Source organism: Alosa sapidissima, chromosome 3 (assembly GCF_018492685.1).
Source record: "Alosa sapidissima isolate fAloSap1 chromosome 3, fAloSap1.pri, whole genome shotgun sequence".
Taxonomy (NCBI): Eukaryota; Metazoa; Chordata; class Actinopteri; order Clupeiformes; family Clupeidae; genus Alosa; species Alosa sapidissima.
This window is the reverse complement of record NC_055959.1, coordinates 40247927-40266315: the sequence shown is the minus strand read 5'-3', so window position 1 is coordinate 40266315 and position 18389 is coordinate 40247927. Positions and strand designations below refer to the sequence as shown.

The 18389-nt window shown below is 43.7% G+C and overlaps 1 protein-coding gene across 1 annotated transcript in view; it reads left to right on the top strand.

The window, feature by feature from the left end:
• Window positions 1–18389, top strand: part of vstm4b (V-set and transmembrane domain containing 4b) — a 35818-nt gene that overhangs the window by 4564 nt on the left and 12865 nt on the right. The window contains exon 3 of the mRNA XM_042087653.1: window positions 18088–18141. Coding sequence (XP_041943587.1) covers window positions 18088–18141 — 54 coding nt within the window. The remainder of the gene's footprint in view (window positions 1–18087; window positions 18142–18389) is intronic.

Below are 18389 nucleotides of genomic sequence, written 5' to 3'. Positions count from 1 at the left end.
CTGATAGAAGTTTAATTTTTAGAGCTCACAAGCCAACGAAGAGTTGCTAGACTAGCCCTGGCAGCAAATGTAATTTGCTGCCGCTAGGGTGCGTCTAGATTTCTAGGCTAAGAGTATGTGTGTCTCTGTGTGTGAGTGTGTGTGTGTGTCTCTGTGTGTGAGTGAGTGTGTGTCTCTGTGTGCGAGTGTGTGTGTGAGAGAATGTGTGTCTCTATGTGTGAGTGTGTGTATGTGTGTGTGTGATCCACTGTTCTGTCAGCAGCGACAAGCAATCCTCTGCTAGACCTCAGCAGCTTTTGGCTCTTACACAGCCTCACACACACACACTCAGACATATAGGGAACTCAGCCCCCCTCTCTGTCTCTCTCTCTCACACACACTCAGACATAAAGGGAACTTACCCCCCCCTCTCTCTCTCTCTCACACACACACACACAAACACACACTCACAGAGAGAGCAGTGTTGATATTGGCTGAGGAACAGAGGTTCCCCACTGAAATTACCACACATGCTCTCTGCCCAATCCAGAGAGAGAGAGAGAGAGAGTGAGAAAGAGAGAGAGAAAGAGAGAGAGATTTCAGTTGTAGTAATGTATGCTGCATGATGTTTTGTTTTCTGTCTTTACACACTACTACGTACGTGTATGCTTTTGCAATACAAATTGTATTTTTTGTCATGCCAATAAAGCTCAATTGAATTGAAATTGAATTGAGAGAGAGACACAGAGAAAGAGACAAAGAGAGACACAGAGAGACAGACACATGGCAAACTACATCCATCCACATCTGGTCACTAACACTAGGGATTACTGTATAGTTCACTGGAAGAACTCTGGTAGAACAGTGGCCTACTTCATCTAAAGAGAGTTAAATGTAACGATAAGTTATGGAAAGTGGCTGAAACAGCAGCCTATACTCTGAAATGTAAAGATGCTTGTCAGTGCTAGTCTTAGATAGATAGATAGATACTTTATTGATCCCCACGTATCTATCTATCTGTATTGGCAGAAGCTATGATAGGATTTCAAACTGAAGCTGCCAGTGAGTCTTTGCTGATGTGGTTGTGGTTTTCCAAATAAAAGTTTGTTTGGCATTTTATGTTAATATACAGTATTGTAGCATCGGTGGATGTACATGTCTAACGTTGAATGAGTGTCTCCCAGAATGCAGTGCGAGTGAATGCTAGAATGTGTAATGTCGGTTATAATAGTTGTAGTTACATTTACCATGTTGTGTATTTGTTAGCGTGTTAGTCTCCTTGGTTGTTCCTCATGTGTTTATCCTCGTGTTGATGTGTGTGGTAAACCCTTATTGTGTGCGGCTGAGACTACCCCTGTGTTGCCCTATGTAGTTGTCTGTGTACGTATGAGTCTTCCTGTTCCAATAAATGGCCGTCCTGGCCAAAGGTGAATCTTGTCTGAGGGCGAGATCGCTACAGCATGTTTATATTTTCCTCGAAATTACATTTTCTCGTTGACAATCGTTGCTTGCCTGGCTCCGCCCTCCTACGTACTTCCACTCATTGCATTTTCCTTCAGTACGTCGTCTGGGATTTCGGAATATTCGCGGGTACCTGGCCAATCAGCGCACAGAGGGTTGTGGCCGACAACGATGACGTTGAGGTTGTGCGCTAGTATGAGCCAGACATACGTCACGACCAAACGTTAGCGATTGGTTATGGTAGATCCAGAGTGGCTCTGGGCAGATCCAATAGTTTTAAACTTCAACAGAGTACTCGCCTTCAAGGAAGTTAACGCTTGGCAATGGAAAGTGACCAGACTCTCTGTACATTATGAAATGCACAAGATTCTGTTAGGACCAGGCTAAATCACTGCAGCTGCAAACAGCCATTCAGTGGACTGCCGTTGGCGTGACAGTGTTTCGACATTGTAAATCCTCTTGTTATAAGAGGCAATACAAAGTATCCCACTTTGACCAACTATTAACTCAGACATTTCTTTAATGTTTTTTGAAACGCTGTTGCATGTACCTCGTGTAATAATCAGAGCCGGACAGTAACGGAGTACATTTACTTGAGTACAGTACTTGAGTACAATTTTGAGGGATCTGTGCTTTACTCGAGTATCATTTTTGGGGAGTACTCATGACTTTACTCAAGTACATTTGAGAGGCAAATATTGTACCCTTTACTCCACTACATTTATATCCATAACCGTGAGTACCCGTTACTACTTCTAAAAAAAAGGAAAAAAGAAAAATCTCGGAAACCCTCAATTTGTTGTTTCCCCTTTCAAATGTGATTGGATTGTGCAGGCGCCACTGATTGGGACAGTCTATCAGCAATCACCTTCAGCTTTCCTCCATGGTCAGATTTAGATAAGAGACGAAACCATGGACGAAACAAGAGTACATTTTCTAAATATTGCACTACTACTGCAACAGTGCTTACATTTATGTACAGAAAAGATGAAGATGCAGCAGGTTCCTACTGGATGCCGGGAATGTGCCAACCAGTGGCCCCACCTCGCCAGACTATTTCAATTTTCTGAACTAGTTAATGATAGTTTTCGCTTCAAGTGTTTCAATTACAAAATAGTATTTTGTATTTGAAATACGTATTTTAAATACATGTATTAGAAATACTGCCCATCCCTGGCAACATGGTAAAAAGATGAAAATGACATGATTTTACTTTCAATTCCTTTTACATTCTCCAAGGTATTAACATTACCATTTTTAAAACTCCATCTAGGACATTTCTGTTCATAAATGTAAGCACGGTGGCAGTAGTAATGCAATATTTAGAAAATGTACTCTTGTATTCTTGATACTCAAGTACTTTTAAAAACAAGTACTTCAGTACTTTACTTAAGTAGACATCTGACTGTTGTACTTTTACTTGTACTTGAGTAAAATTTAGCAAGGGGTATCTGTACTTTTACTCAAGTAATGAAGCTGCGTACTCTGTCTGCCTCTGGTAATAATTGTATTTCTGTTGACATCTAAGTGACATGTTGGTTTGTTTCCGAACAAGACTAGCCTATAAACCAACATTCAATAGACAATTACTTGAGGGGCTGACATTGGTGTGACATTGTTTCACCATTGAAATTCTACCTTCCAACACTGTCAACCAATTCCAGCGTTGGGCCAACGTGTGATTACTATCTGGGAAAGCACCCAATGAATAGCTGTGGCCATATATAAAAGCTAAGCTAAGCTAAACTGAAGCAGACAGTGAGTAGTTTTGGCAGTATTAAAGCTACGTCTCCCTGCTAGGGACAGAGAACTATAAGAAAACTAACTAAAGCAAGGGCAAGAACACGGCAGACAACGGTGGATAAATGTGAAAATAATCAATCATTTATTATAATTAAACTAGAAAATATATAAAGGCAAAAATTAATATTCAAAACACAGTATCAAAAAAAGGCCAGAAGGCTGCAAAAACGAAGCCGCCTGGATTTCCTGGCCTCTCTCCCAGACTCACTCTGAGAGGGACTGGAGACGTGGACGTAGTGTGGGCGAGAGTGGAGCGCAGAGCCTGGCGTGGAACCAAAAACGAGTCGGCCAGGAGTGACATCAGCCGGCACCTTTTATAGGGCTGGCTCAGCAGTTACGCCCCCTACTGGACTGTCTGAAAAACACACAAAACAACAGCAGGAACATAGAAACAGCTAGGGACGTGACAAGACTAAAGCCACCCTTACACCAGAAGACTTTGACAAGATTTGGGAAAGATTCTTGAAAGATTATAGTCTTTTGAGTAAAGCTTGAATGGGCTGCTTTAGTTAAAAGACTCCAGTCTTTCAATAATCTTTCCCAAATCTTGTGAAGGTCTTCTGATGTGAATGTGGGTAGCATTAAGCAGGCTTGCCAACTCTAATGCATTTGGTGAGAGATTAATGCTTTTATGTTCAGTCTCACAGTAGAGAAAATACCCATACCAACACACATCTAATACACTAGCCTAGGATACCCATACCAACCACACACCATGTAACACACTAGCCTGGGAATACCAACAGACAACATGGAACACACTAGCCTGGGAATACCCATACCAACCACACAACATGGAACACACTAGCCTGGGAATACCACAACACACAACATGTAACACACTAGCCTGGGAATACCCATACCAACCACACAACATGTAACACACTAGCCTGGGAATACCCATACCAACCTTTGCCAATTTTGGGATTTGATTTGCAGGTCCGTCTGCAATGTCCCTAAAACATGACCACGCAAATACAATCGCTAATCCGGCATGGACTTGTATTTCTTTGGAACTGCAAACAACTGCGTTTAAAACCTTCGTTTTCAAGCATATACTTGCACTTCTGAAACAATTTGGTCAGAGTTTAGTGCACCAATATAAGTTAATTTCACTGCTAGTTAAGCCCTTGCTGGAAGTCGTAAGTCAATGAACCTTTGACCCAATCTCATATAAAAAGGGTCTGGTGTCAACGAGGCTACCAACCTATAAGATAAAGCAGCCAGTGAGTAGCTGTGGCCACGTTAAAGCTAAGCTAAGCTAAAGTGAGCGGCTGTACTGGTGTGGCCATATTAAAGCTAAGCTAAGCTAAAGTGAGCGGCTGTACTGTTGTGGCCATATTAAAGCTAAGCTAAAGTGAGCGGCTGTACTGTTGTGGCCATATTTAAGCTAAGCTAAGCTAAAGTGAGCGGCTGTACTGGTGTGGCCATATTAAAGATAAGATAAGATAAGCTAAAGGGCTGTGCCAGGCAGCCCACCCAGGCCTGTGTAGAATAGGGCCAGTGGGTGTTCCATGGTCAGGAGCTTCAGCCTTGTCAGCGTTTTTCCGACAACGCTTTAAACAGCTTTCCTGTGTGTGTGTGTGTGTGTGAGAGAGAGAGAGAGAGAGAGAGAGAGAGAGAGAGAGAGAGAGAGAGAGAGAGACTGGTCCCTGAGGACCGCGCTGATTTTGGAAGAGATTGAGTGGTTTAGAGGATGTGGTTGGAGTTTAAGTATACAGCAGCGAGAACAGAGGAGGAGAAGAAACAGACAGACACACACAAACACAAAGCAAGAGAGAGGAAGAGAAAGAGTCATAAAGCCTACAGACACGAATGTCATGAATGTGTTGGATTTAGAATAGGAGCACACACATCTCTCTCTCTCACACACACACACATACACACACATCTCTCTCTCTCACACACACACACACATCTCTCTCTCTCTCTCTGTCTCTGTCTCTGTCTCTGTCTCTAAAACTCACACACTACACTAGATTTGTACACACACACATACACACACATCTCTCTCTCTCTCTCTGTCTCTCTCTCTAAAACTCACACACTACACTAGATTTGTACACACACACATACACACACATCTCTCTCTCTGTCTCTAAAACTCACACACTACACTAGATTTGTACACACACACATACACACACATCTCTCTCTCTGTCTCTAAAACTCACACACTACACTAGATTTGTACACACACACATACACACACATCTCTCTCTCTCTAAAACTCACACACTACACTAGATTTGTACACACACACACACACACACGCTCTCTCTCTCTAAAACTCACACATTACACTAGATTTGTATACACACACATCTCTCTCTCTGTCTCTAAAACTCACACACTACACTAGATTTGTATACACACACACACACATACACACACTCTCTCTCTCTAAAACTCACACACTACACTAGATTTGTACACACACACACACACATACACACACTCTCTCTCTCTAAAACTCACACACTACACTAGATTTGTACACACACACACACACACACTCTCTCTCTCTAAAATTCACACTACACTAGATTTGTACACACACACACACACATACACACACTCTTTCTAAAACACACACTACACTAGATTTGTACACACACACACACACACATCTCTCTCTCTGTCTCTAAAACTCACACACTACACTAGATATTTTCCAAACAACGACCCAGCTGACTTTACAGGCTCCTGCTCTATACACACATATACTCTATACAAAAGAGTATACTCATACTTATACTTATACTGCTGCTCTACATATACTCTATACAAAAGAGTATATTCATACTTATACTTATACTGCTGCTCTATACACACATATACTCTATACAAAAGAGTATACTTATACTGCTGCTCTATACACACATATACTCTATACAAAAGAGTATACTTATACTGCTGCTCTATACACACATATACTCTATACAAAAGAGTATACTTATACTGCTGCTCTATACACACATATACTCTATACAAAAGAGTATACTCATACTTATACTCATACTGTTGCTCACACTCACTGCGGCTCACACACACACTGCGGCTCACACACACACACAGACACTCACACACACACTGCTGCTCACATACACACAGACGCTCACACACACACTGCTGCTCACACACACACAGACGCTCACACACACACTGCTGCTCACACACACACTGTGGCCCACACACACACACAAACGCTCACACACACACTGCTGCACCAGGTAGGGAAGATGTCCTGAAGTGCATGAACGTTAACCTTATGGCGGTCTTCTGATTGTTGGCGTGCTAAAAGGTTTTCCTATTGCATCCATAAACAATTTTCTTGCAGCAAACCACGCAAACCCCTGCAAACCCCTGGCACTTTAATTTCTTTACACCATGGCTTAGTTCTCCCCCGTTTCCAACAGTCACCCATCCCCATTTATTTGTTAACTTTTGACACCTGTGCCTTCCTTTAGCAACAACACGTCCATGACAGTTAGTGGCCTTGCCAAATAGACGCACACAAATCATGACGCTAATATGCGAGGTTCTGGTAGGCCTACTGGTTATGGTTTTGTGCTATACATTAATAATAGCAAAGTTTTAAGTTGATTATTTTAATTGCATGGTTATTTTTCGTCAACATAGCCTACACTCACAACCTACTGTCGTTAAAAGTGAGGCCTAAGCAAAATAGGCTACAAGGCTGTCTGTACGTCACAAACACGACTGACCCCCTTACTCAATAGTTCGCGATGATGACAATATTATTATAACCGCCGCTAGCGAAGCTAGCGAAGCGGTCATATAGGGATTGTCAAAGTTTTTTTTTTTTTTTTTTTTTTCGTCATCTACTTCCTGAATTTTTGGTCAACGATACCCGGGACACCGAACCACCGGGGCACATGAAATTTGGTGGGTATGTAGCCCCACTAGACTTTTACGGAAAAATTTAGTTTCGTCCCCGGGGGCCACTCCCCCCCCCCCCCCCGTGCTGGGCCCCCCGAACCGCAAAAAAAGCAGTTTTTCCTAAATAACTACCTGAACCGTGGCACTGAGGATGAAGAATCTTTTATGGTATGTTGGTCTCAAGAGCCCACCTGGCCCATAATCACTCATTTGTGATTTGCACCCCCCCGGTAAAAAATGAAAATGCAATATTATTCTGCTTTAATCGCCCCTATCTTCAGTTAAGATGTTCAGAACTGCACCAAATGTTATGTGTATGATTGACCTGACATTCTCTGGGGGTATGCCAAGTTTCGTAGAATTTCATCCATGGGGGGGTCTAAAAAAAATTAGGTTATGTGTACATTTAGTGACTGTACATTCATTGGCCTGTAGATGGCGATGGTGCACACATATACACATGCACACACACACAGGCACCCACATACTATCGGTATTAGAACGGCCGATACATAATTACAAATTCAGTAGGATTAAAAGAAAGCCAAAATAAATATTCATCATCATCATCATGGCTGCATTTCCAGTATTGGCGATAAGTAGCCGTTTGTCCACTAGATGGCGCATCGTTGCTGTGAGACGTAATTTTGTTGGAAGTTAAAAGTGGGTTGGAAAAACAATGGACGCTTCCTACAAGGACTGTAGTTTACCGCAGAGAACGTCTAATAAGGATAGGACGATGTTCACATGAAGTGTAATTCCCATTTCTTCTTGAAGCCGAAATAAATCTGAGGATGTTTATCGGACATGCTTGGTTTTTACTGCAGGTACGTTAATCTTATAATATCAATAAGGACCTAGGTAATGTTACCGTTAGCGTTGGTTGAGTGATGGAGGCATTTGATTTATTGCATTTGTAGAAAACTATAAATGCGGTTATACCAAGCAAATTGATAGCAGCACTGTAAATGTATCTTTCGACTGTCATTTGTTGCACGTGCTACAAAAATCATTCTGTGCAATGGAAGATTTACCAACGTTATACCGGTCTGATAGTTTTGCCTATATATGCGTGAGACTGAGACGCCGGTTTATTTTGTTTTAAGTGCGTGCATGGTGTGAGAGGGGAATCGATGTGCTTTGATTCCAGCTTGGTAGTTGTAGTCTGTGAAATTAAAAAGCACGTGTGTGTGAAGTATCCAAACAATGACACCTTCATTTCATAATGGCTGCTTTAGCAACACACCTTAAAGGAGAATTCCGGTGTGATATTGACCTAAAGTGTATTGAAACATGATACCGAGTGTGAACGTATGTCTCATAGCCCATCTCGGCTTGTCCCCTGCACTCCAAAATCTGGCGCTAGTTAGCCGATGCTACCAACAGCTTTTTCAATAGTGGTGCTTTGGCATCGGGCTAGCCATGCAAATAAATCACTGTTTTACACACATTTACGAGGCTCAATGTATCTCCACACTTCATTGGTAGACTTCCGAGGGCCCTGACATTTAAAACGAGACATTGAGAACTTTGAACTTTCCAAAAATAATTCAGTGGAAATGCATGGATTCCAGTTGCTGCTACTGGAAGAAACTGGAATCCATGCATTTCCACTGAATTATTTTTGGAATCTGATCCCTTATCATACCTGTTCATTCTTACTCGTTGCTCGACTTATCGTGACTAAATTCAAGATGGCTGCAAACGCTAAACTTCGTGAAGATACTGTCTGTATAAATCGTCTTGTAAGTAAACTACCAGTGCTTTTTCGATGCCGAAGCACCACTATTGAAAAAGCTGTTGGTAGCATCGGCTAACTAGCGCCAGATTTTGGAGTGCAGGGGACAAGCCGAGATGGGCTATGAGACATACGTTCACACTCGGTATCATGTTTCAATACACTTTAGGTCAATATCACACCGTAATTCTCCTTTAAGCTACTGTGTAGTGGGTCCCATTTAGAAGTGGCTACTTCATTCGCGCTTTCCTTGACTCATGGAGCTGCGTGAATTTTATTACAACTTTTCGCCACGATATGGCAGTTTAAGTCCGCTTGATACTGTAAGGCGTGAGCCATTGGTTTCCAAAGGAGATTTTATTTGTGTCGCCAGCATAGCCTATTGACAATTTATGTTGTAAATAGGCCTACCTTATAAGCCTACCTGTAGCTTAGGGAAGCTAACAGCTTTTTATTAGGATCTAGTTTGTTAGTTACAGTTTTGTCATAACTCCCTGATGCATTTTTGCATTTAGAATAGCCAGAGCGTGTATATCTCAATCGGAAAATTAAACAATATCGGGTGCCTATGGACTAGGCTGGGTGAACCCAGCCTGATCTGCCCGCTATTTATTTTTTGATTTCTTAAAAGATTGAGCTTGGTCAGGTGAAAGCCAGACTAGCCATGGACCTCAGTTACACAATGCAAGGGAACATGAATCAGCCTATATTTGCACGAACAATAACGGACAACAGCTCTTCAACTTTGGCCCGTTAAAATGTGTATGAACAGTCTAGCGACGCATTTCATCAAGGCCCATTTGGACATGTCAGTTATTTGCACCACTGGTTAGATGTAAAACAGCATTTCGTTTCAGACTACTGTTACTTAATTTGTGCATTGACAATAACGTTTCAGACTACTGTTACTTAATTTGTGCATTGACAATAAAGTATCACATAAACTAAAGATGACTAAAATCTAAAACTAAAAATTTAGAAGAAGAAACATTCACAAAAAATCCATCCATCCAAAAATTACCTTTGTTTTTGATAGCTGTTGAAAACGGCATGGAACTGACAGAGATGTTTTTGTTTATAAATAAATAAATAAATAACATTATGCTGTTACCTTTTGCTTTTCCCAAATACAATGTAGCCTACAGGTGTAAGTGACCTTTCATCAATCCAGTTGCAATGAGTGAACTGTGATGAACTGCCCTACTTGTGATTGTTTAGAGATTTCTTCTTCTTTGGCTATTCTACAATCTATTCACCTTTTCAGCACCAGTACTTACACTCAGGCATGCCAAACAAGCATAGGCCTACACAAAAGTTTCAAGAGTGGGGGATGGAGTAAAATATGGAGACAAATTGAAGTGTGATTTCTTTTTGCGGAACGGATGTACAGGACTGAGCGGCGGTCATATTTTGTACCGCTATGCGGTACATCTAGTTATTATTTTATGTGAACACGCTCAGTCAAAACCTTCCATCACAAATTGTGAAAAACATTGTTGTACATGTCATCACAATGACATTGTTGTACATGTAATTCCCGCGGATCCTTAAAAAGTCTTAAAGGGAAACTTTTGCAGGATTAGCTATATTTCCCCCTCTGCTGGAGAAATTGTGCATTAGGCTATTTCAAACTGTGGGAAAAGGTAACGATAAAGCACATGGATTTGTTTACAAGCTAGCAAAACGGTTAGCATAAGTTCGGCAGAACAATGTGGATCTTACAAGGTAAGAAACACGATTTAAAACAAGTTTCTTGTTTCTCACTTCTCTTTCCGGGACGGTAGTCTCAATGTCGCAAGGTTGGTTTTCCGCCTGGGGACGCTAGGGGCCGTGGGAAAAGTCCCCATTTTCACCGGAACAGGTCATTTAACAATCCAAATGATTTCTAAACGGGTTTATTACGTTGAAATAGTTGCCAAGTTCCCCTTTAAATACAACTCTCGGTTTTTAAGGCCTTAAGAAGTCTTAAATTGGATGAACTGGATGTCTTGAATTTTCGAAAGGGAGGTATTAAATTTGCGTATGGGACCGCCAGCGAGTGAGCTGCAAGAGAGCAAGTGTCTCCATCCAGTTTCGCGTATTTAAAACGCAATTGTATAAGTGGAAAGGTGTGAAAATGGTAATAATGTACAGTATGTACAAATATGCCTGATGTTTTTGTGGTGTAGCCGAGGCCTGATCGAGAGATAGGCAACGCAGGTAACCTATGTGAGCAGGAGAAAGAGTTGGTAAGCCAGTTAGCGATAGGTTGGCCATACGTTCGAATTTAGGCCGGACATATGGATTTTAAAAGCCCTGTCCGGCGCAGCCTCAAGCCGGACGCTCATTTGTCCTCCTTTTTGGAGTTGCGCTTGGCATCTAAAATCGTTGCTCGGACGCAGCATCGTTTCACAAACTATGGACGCGAAGACTGCTGGTCAAATTATGCGCAGTGCTTCTGTCACTCGTCTGATAACTTGCTGCGCAATTTATGAAGGAACCACGGACTGACAGAAAAAGAAAACGTTTTCGCAATCAGGAGGAAATACTGTACATGTTAAGTTGATCTGTTTGCATCTTTCCAGCATGTGTTGCTGGCCTAGCCTAGGGAAGAAATTATCTGTCTAAGTTATAATACCTGTAATATCTGTCAGCAGCTTGCCTGCCAGCGTTTCCCAGTAGGCTAGGCCTACTTCGCAAAAGTTGTGAAATATAACCGCATATTTTTGAATGTCGGCGACTGGCTACATAAAAAAAAAACGTGTGTTCATAATACGTGCGTGCTTGAGATGAAACCAGCAGTTTTTCAGCAGGATCATGCGAGGAGGACCTGTCTCTTAATTCATTTAAAACAAGTCAATGGTTTTACAATGTTTCAGTCAAGCTTTGGTTGGTTTAGATACAACTGGTATGCAAAATGTAAAGTAGTGGATTAACTTTAATTTGCTGTGCTGCATATGGGACAATAGAAGCACATAGTAAATTATATAAAGTAGGCCTATTAAAATATTTAAATAGCTTAGTCTAACTTTGAAAAAAATATTGAAGGGAATCCAGTCCAGTGCACATGTCTTTGGCAAGTAGCCTAGGGGGCTACTACAGACACAGGTGAAGAACAGTCTTTCCAAGAACACTTGGAAAATGTGCAGATACCCTGGTCATAACAGAAGGGATAATAAATTGCATAGGCTATGGTTTATATTGCGTCGCTTTACACATAATAGTTGCATTGATTAAAAACTGTAACAATAATAGTACATCGGGTGGCATAGCAGGCTATCTGTTCAAGTCATAGCCTAGGTGACATAGCCTAGGTGACATAGCCTAGGTGACATAGCCTAGGTGACATAGCCTAGGTGACATAGCATAGGTGACATAGCCTAGGTGACATAGCCTAGGTGACATAGCATAGGTGACATAGCCTAGGTGACATAGCCTAGGTGACATAGCATAGGTGACATAGCCTAGGTGACATAGCCTAGGTGACACAGCCTAGGTGACACAGCCTAGGTGACACAGCCTAGGTGACATAGCCTAGGTGACACAGCCTAGGTGACACAGCCTAGGTGACATAGCCTAGGTGACATAGCCCAAATGAGTGACCTCCCCTGACAAGAGTTCACGATAGTAATAAGAAGTTGTCTACATGATGCACGGAAAGAACAGCCTACGCTTCTCCGAATTCGCACACAGAGCTCACAATATCATAAAGAACACAGCCTACGCTTCTCCGAATTCGCACACAGAGCTCACAATATCATAAAGAACACAGCCTACGCTTCTCCGAATTCGCACACAGAGCTCACAATATCATATCCAAAAAAGTGAAACGGATTGGGCAACCTCATCAGCTGTCTCGATTGTGTCACTATAATCCAACTTTGGTTAGTCCTCCAGACGTGTTCTTTTTTTTTAAGCAAACGTCCCAGGCCAATGAGACAAGCGTGTAACTCTATTAGGTCTTTAAACATTTACCATCACACACATTAATTCATCGGACCTAATATTAGTTGCCTTAAAGGAAAAGCAAAGGTGATAGCCCCCTATTTTTTTTCTCATCGGATCTGCATCGATCTCAAATATGACATTTCTAAAATCAAATTGACGGGAATCCGTCGTACGACGGAGAACTTTAATCCTTGCACACTGCTGCTCACACACACACTGCTGCTCACACACACACTGAGACTCACACACATACAGACGCTCACACACACACTGAGACTCACACACATACAGACACTCACACACACACTGAGGCTCACACACACACTGACGCTCACACACACACACACTGCTGCTCACACACACACACACAGACGCTCACACACACACTGCTGCTCACACACACACTGCTGCTCACAGACACACTGCTGCTCACACATACACTGAGGCTCACACACATATACAGACGCTCACACACACACACACAGACGCTCACACACACACTAACGCTCACACACACACACACACATGATAATCAGCTCCATTCACTGCAGAGGAGTCTGAGTCGCTGCTGTAGCTCTGCAAAGAACAGTTGGCAGGGCTGGGACCAGCTCCCCATTCATCTGTGTGTGTGTGTGTGCATACATGCATTCATGTCTGGGATAAACTCTGACCTCTGTTTGGGTCAAAGATTCGGATTGGCAACGGGCCTAGAGGGAGTAGAAATGAGGATTTCATTGTCATACACACACACACGCATGCACACACACACACACACAAACACACACGCATGCACACACACATGCGCACACACACACACACACACACACCATTCTTTCTTTCATGCACATATACAGTATATCCACACATACAAACTATTCTCTCTTTCCTTTTCACACACACACACACACCATTCTTTCTTCCACACACATATCAACATACACACTATTCTCTCTCTTTTTCACACACATAGACACTATTCTCTCTTTTTCACTCTTTCACACACACACACACACACACACATGCTCACACACACATGCACACACACTTCAGTTTCCCTTTCACACACACATGCACACACACTCCAGTTTCCCTTTCACACACACATGCACACACACTCCAGTTTCCCTTTCACACACACATGCACACACACTCCAGTTTCCCTTTCAGTTTCATCTCATTGTGAGTGTGTGAATGAGTAAGTGTGTGTGAGTGTGTGTGTGTGTGAGTGAGTGAGTGCGTGTGTGTGTGTGTGTGAGTGAATGAGTGTGTGTGAGTGTGTGTGTGAGTGAGTGTGTGTGTGTGCCAAAGCAGGCGGTATATGAATGGATGGGTTATTGTGACGGAAGGCCGCAAATAGCAGAGTGGAACATTCAGCCTCACTGTTTCCACACACACACTCAGACACACACACACACACTTAACCAGACACACGCTCAGACACACACACACACACACACACACTTACCCAGACACACACACACGCTCAGACACACACACACACTCAGACACACATACACGTGCTCAGACACACACACACGCTCAGACACACACACACACACACGCTCAGACACACACACACACATTTTGACACACACATACACACGCTCAGACACACACACACACACACAGACATGCTCAAACACACTCAGCAAGCGTTGTCCGTCATCCCTGCAGCCCTCATCCGGAGAGAGAGACAGTTAGCTGCACTGAGCGCGCTCACAGAGTGCTTTTACGACTGTCAGACCACAGTCAGCACAGACACACACTCAAACACACACACACAGTCAGCACAGACGCACACACACAGACACATTCAGCACAGACTCAAACACACACACACAGTCAGCACAGACACACACTCAAACACACACAGTCAGCACAGACACACACTCAAACACACAGACACAGTCAGCACAGACACAGACTCAAACACACACACACACACACAGTCAGCACAGACACACACGCAGTCAGCACAGACACACACTCACACACACACACACACACAGTCAGCACAGACACACACTCAAACACACACACACACAGTCAGCACAGACACACACTCAAACACACACGCAGTCAGCACAGACACACACTCACACACACACACACACACAGTCAGCACAGACACACACTCAAACACACACACAGTCAGCACAGACACACAATCACACACACACACACACACACACCTGCAGCCCTCATCCGGAGAGAGAGACAGTTAGCTGCACTGAGCACGCTCACAGAGTGCTTTTACGACTGTCAGACCACAGTCAGCACAGACACACACTCAAACACACACACACAGTCAGCACAGACGCACACACACACACACACACACACACACACACAGTCAGCACAGACACACACTCACACACACACACACACACAGTCAGCACAGACTCAAACACACACACACACAGTCAGCACAGACACACACTCAAACACACACAGTCAGCACAGACACACACTCGAACACACAGACACAGTCAGCACAGACACAGACTCAAACACACACACACACACAGTCAGCACAGACACACACTCAAACACACACACACACACACACAGTCAGCACAGACACACACTCAAACACACACACACACAGTCAGCACAGACACACACTCACACACACACACACACACACAGTCAGCACAGACACACACTCAAACACACACACACACACACAGTCAGCACAGACACACACTCAAACACACACGCAGTCAGCACAGACACACACTCACACACACACACACACACAGTCAGCACAGACACACACTCAAACACACACACAGTCAGCACAGACACACAATCACACACACACACACACACACACACAGTCAGCACAGACACACACTCACACACACACACACACACAGTCAGCACAGACACACACACACACACACACACACAGTCAGCACAGTGTCACATGCTCAAGCATGTGAAACATAAAGGGAGGTCCACGCAAGAGTAACAATAAAGTATATTTATTAAATAATTATAGAGAAGTCAGTATGTGGAAGCTAAAAACTAAAATGTAGTGCATAGTGTCTAGGGGTATGAGTACAAGTGTTCGACAACATAACATAAGCACTATAACGACGGCCGAGAGGAGAGGGAGCCCCTCTGCATCCTGAGAGCATCTGGCTCATTAGGACCAATCGACAGCACACCTGTGCACACCTGCACAGCACACCTGTGCACACCTGCACAGCACACCTGCACAGCACACCTGTACGGCTACAGCCCCCTGCTGGAAGATGGAAATATTTACAGAACAGGGGCGGGGTTTGGTGCAGCTCTGACAGGGTCCTGACAACAGACACACACTCAAACACACACACACACACAGTCAGCACAGACACACACTCAAACACACACACACAGTCAGCACAGACACACACTCAAACACACACACACACAGTCAGCACAGACACACACTCTCACACACACACACACAGTCAGCACAGACACACACTCAAACACACACACACACACAGTCAGCACAGACACACACTCAAACACACAGACACACACTCAAACACACAGACACAGTCAGCACAGACACACACTCAAACACACAGACACAGTCAGCACAGACACACAATCACACACACACACACAGTCAGCACAGACACACACTCAAACACACACACACACGCACAGACACACACTCAAACACACACACAGAGTCAGCACAGACACACACTCAAACACTGATGGCCCTGATGGAGTTAGCCCTGATGGAGTTATCCCCAAGTTGTGTTTGTGTGTGTGAAAGGGAAGACTTAAATGAGCTGCTTTTGGTTTTACTGGCGTAGTTGGGTGTGTATAGTGTGTATGTGTGTGTGTATAGTGTGTGTGTATAGTCTCTGTGTGTGTGTGTGTGTGTGTGTGTGTGTGTGTGTGTGTGTGTAGTGTGTGTGTGTGTGTGTATAGTGTGTGTGTGTGTGTATAGTATGTGTGTGAGTGTGTGTGTATAGTGTGTGTGTGTGTATAGTGAGTGTGTGTATAGTGTGTGTGTGTGTGTGTATAGTGTGTGTGTGTGTGAGTGTGTGTATAGTGTGTGTGTGTGTGTGTGTATAGTGTGTGTGTGTATAGTGTGTGTGTGTATAGTGTGTGTGTGTGTGTGTATAGTGTGTGTGTGTGTGTGTGTGTGTGTGTATAGTGTGTGTGTGTGTGTAGTGTGTGTGTATAGTGTGTGTGTGTGTATAGTATGTGTGTGTATAGTGTGTGTGTGTGTGTATAGTGTGTGTGAGTGTGTGTATAGTGTGTGTGTATAGTATGTGTGTGTGTGTGTGTGTATAGTATGTGTGTGTGTGTGTGTGTATAGTGTGTGTGTGTGTATAGTATGTGTGTGAGTGTGTGTGTATAGTGTGTGTGTATAGTGTGTGTGTGTGTGTGTATAGTGTGTGTGTGTGTGTGTGTATAGTGTGTGTGTGTGTGTGTATAGTATGTGTGTGAGTGTGTGTGTATAGTGTGTGTGTATAGTATGTGTGTGTGTGTGTATAGTGTGTGTGTGTGTGTATAGTGTGTGTGTGCGGTAACAGCGAGGGCAGGGTGTTTTGTGCTGTGAGGATGAGCTCGTGGTGGTGTTGATAGAGTGGAGTTGATATGGAAGCAGAAGGTGGGAGGGCGTGTCTACATTTGGACATTCCTTTGGAGGGGTTTTGGTGTGTGTGTGTGTGTGTGTGTGTGTGTGTGTGTTGAGAGCTGAGGATTCTGTGGTTCTATGTCATGGTTATGGGTGTATCTGGTGAATGCGGTAAGTGTGTGTGTGTGAGTGTGGGAGAGAGAGTGTGTGTGTGTGTGTGTGTGTGGGGGGGGGGGGGGGGGGGGTGAGTGAAGTGGTGTTTCTTCTGGGTATTTTGAGCAGCTTTGGTGTGTGTATGTTTGCATATGTGGTGTGTGTGTGAAGGGTGTCAGTGGAAGAGTCTCCAGTAGACAGGACTGACTCCAGACTGTCAGTCATGCTTTATTTAACTACACTGGCCTGTATAATTACACACACACACACACATACATACTCTCTCTCTCTCTCTCTCTCTCAGCCGTAAACACACATACACACACATACTCTCTCTCACTCTCTCTCTCTCTCTCTCAGTCGTAAACACACATACACACACATACATACTCTCTCTCTCAGCCGTAAACACACATACACACACATACATACTCTCTCTAACTCTCTCTCTCAGCCGTAAACACACACACACATACTCTCTCTCTGTGTGTGTGTGTGTGTGTGTGTGTGTGTGTGTGTCTCCCTGCAGTGCACGTTCACCCAGCCAGTGTCCCCAGAGATGCCCTGTGGAGTCTGTTTGAAGGTACAGTTCTACTCTCACACACACACACACACACGCACGCACGCACAGCATACACACGCACGCACCGCATACACACACACGCACAGCATACACACACACGCGCATGCATGCACCGCATACACACACACGCACGCACGCACGCACAGCATACACACGCATGCACCGTATACACACGCACAGCATACACACACACGCACGCACCGCATACACATGCATGCACGCACCGCATACACACACACACGCACGCA